We start from the raw sequence: 2,465 nt of genomic DNA on the forward strand, positions 1-2,465 counted from the left end.
AATTATAGCCTTATAAATCAAACTCATCTAAAACCAAATTCAAATCAAATTTGATTCCTCAAGATATGACAAAAGCAAAACCCTGGACACAAGAACACTTAAACTCACAGTAGCTGGTGATGGAGAGACACTGTAATCCAAGGGATTATTTCAAAATGACACGGTATGAGTGGCATACTGGTTCCACCCAGAGGATTTGGGGACTAAGTACATCTAATGCAATTTTTAAACAGGATTTCCCCACCTTGGTATCGGCTGCTCATTTTTCATATACAACAATGGAAAATAGTATCTCATTGAACTGGGTGAAGTGGGGTGTTCACCTGAGCATAGCTGCGGACAGCAGTGTGGTTTTCCTCCGTCTTGAACATACAGTGCTCCGTCACCTTGGTCTTGTCCCCATTGTCAATGCGTGTTCCCCCGGGAGCTGTGAGAGGGAAAGTGAGGTTACAGGTTAATGATGTAAATCCTTTGAGAGCACAGTGCTGTCATTGTTAACCTCTACTGAGAAAATGTCACTGCCTACTGCACAGCTATGATAGAGACAGATGTCACAGCGACCAGCTATGCAACAACACAACAATTATACCAGAATACATCATTCCATATGTATCATATGCTATGTTTGCAATGTTTAGTTTTATTTATGTATAATGCATTATTACAGCATTATGCTGTACAGCTTTATGTATAAGAAAAGTGAAGTAGTGCAGGTCAAGTTCAAAAAGCATTAGCCTCTGTACTACAGAGTGGATGCATTTGAAACCATTTAATCAAATAAGGAAAGAAATTGAATTACAGCATTGCTTCCACCACAAAATAAGTCATGGTTTCTCAATGTGCTCTGCACACATAACAATGCAATGCCGCAGAGTAATCCACAGGTGTCCGGGTTAATACCATACACAATTAAATCTGCACTCCGTAAATTTTGCCTCTTTGTCGCCATCTCTGTTTGAAAACCTGGAATTGCAGCTGTGTGCGGAATTATCTAGCTTGCGTGGGTTGTAAGTCGGTGCGGCTCCAGCGCGAATTAATCTAATGTTCTGAAGAGTATGTGTGGCTGTCAGTCACCGCACAGGTGTGGATATTTACTGTACTTCGCAATCACAGATTCTAGCCTATGTCTTGGAATATGACCCAAATAAGAATTTTCACCGTATATTGCCATCTGAACAAGTAACAAGTCTGCCACGTTTACAATAAATCGCGCTACCAATGGCGATTAAATCTAAAGATCGGTTAGCTCATATCACATCAAACCGTTCAAGTTATTATTATTGTTATACTTTATTCTCAAATGATTAATGTTAACAAGATCAGCATTGGTGACTAGGAGTATAGTGTGTATTAGCGTTTAGATTTCAATTTCTGCACAGTCTAATCTAATTGTCATACCATTCGAATTTCATATTAAGAAATTGTTTTAACCCAAAAAGCAAAATATGCTCCCTTCGAACTGGTTTTCTTTAAAATGCAAACCTTTGTAACCCCAGGCTATCTGTAATCAGAAGCACATTTATAACTGGAATATAATTTAATTTCATTCACATGTGTTTCATAAACACATAATCCTTTCTGGATTACAATCCGCCATCAAAATGATACATTTAATTATTCCAGCTGCTGTGAGAAAAGGCTACAAACTATCTGCCACCTGCAGGATCCTCACATGCGATAGCCTAGTAGCCGGACAACTTCTTTATGTTTACAGAAGTGACGTAATGACACAGTGCCATGCTTGAATTTCCCGCGAAAACCTACCCGTACCACTCAAATTAGAAAACATTATTATAAGCTAACCGTTGTGAAGCGTTCGCAAACCTTTGTGTTCTGAAATATAGTTTTGCCTCCCTCCTCATATTATTTCCAGTTCTGTGTTCGTTCACAAAACATTCTCCAGAGAAACTTGCTTACGCAATGTTTTCAGGGGAATGCAAAAGGTTTGCGAATAAATGCAAAAGCACCGAAATATTTTTCTTCCCACCTCTTATTTCCATCAGCAATTTTGCATCTACTCGCAAAACTTTTAGGTTCTCCCAAGAAACTTTGTGTTCCCCTGCAAAATGTTTGTATTCTCAAGTGAAAATATTGCGCACCCTGAGAAACTCTGTATTTGCTCGCAAAAGTTTTGCATTCTCTCTTGCAAATAAAAAGTTTCTCAGGGCACAAGTTTTGCAAGTGAACACAAAAGAAACATAATTTTTCCTCCCATCTCATTTTTTTCCCACCACATGTTCCATTAGGGGCTCTGCATTTTTCAGGCAAAAATTACTATTCAAAATATTTAAATGAAATCAAAGTACAACAATGTTTTTTCTTTTTCCAGGTTGTCAGAAGTTTTTCTTCTGCTAGTCTTTTATATGATGGCATATTTTCACCAAATTACTATGCAAAAATATTTTCAAATATTTTAACATTTTACTTGCTTAATGTGACATATTTCTGAATTGACAGGATATTCA

At 37.6% G+C, this 2,465-nt stretch overlaps 1 protein-coding gene across 3 annotated transcripts in view; it reads right to left on the reverse strand.

The window, feature by feature from the left end:
* Positions 1-2,465, reverse strand: part of LOC107691535 (basic leucine zipper and W2 domain-containing protein 2-like) — a 14,899-nt gene that overhangs the window by 4,909 nt on the left and 7,525 nt on the right. For all 3 annotated transcript variants that reach the window (XM_016490175.1, XM_016490176.1, XM_016490177.1), the window contains exon 4: positions 324-427. In XM_016490175.1, coding sequence (XP_016345661.1) covers positions 324-427 — 104 coding nt within the window. The remainder of the gene's footprint in view (positions 1-323; positions 428-2,465) is intronic.

This window comes from Sinocyclocheilus anshuiensis, unplaced genomic scaffold (assembly GCF_001515605.1).
Source record: "Sinocyclocheilus anshuiensis isolate Anshui unplaced genomic scaffold, SAMN03320099.WGS_v1.1 scaffold162, whole genome shotgun sequence".
Classification (NCBI taxonomy): Eukaryota; Metazoa; Chordata; class Actinopteri; order Cypriniformes; family Cyprinidae; genus Sinocyclocheilus; species Sinocyclocheilus anshuiensis.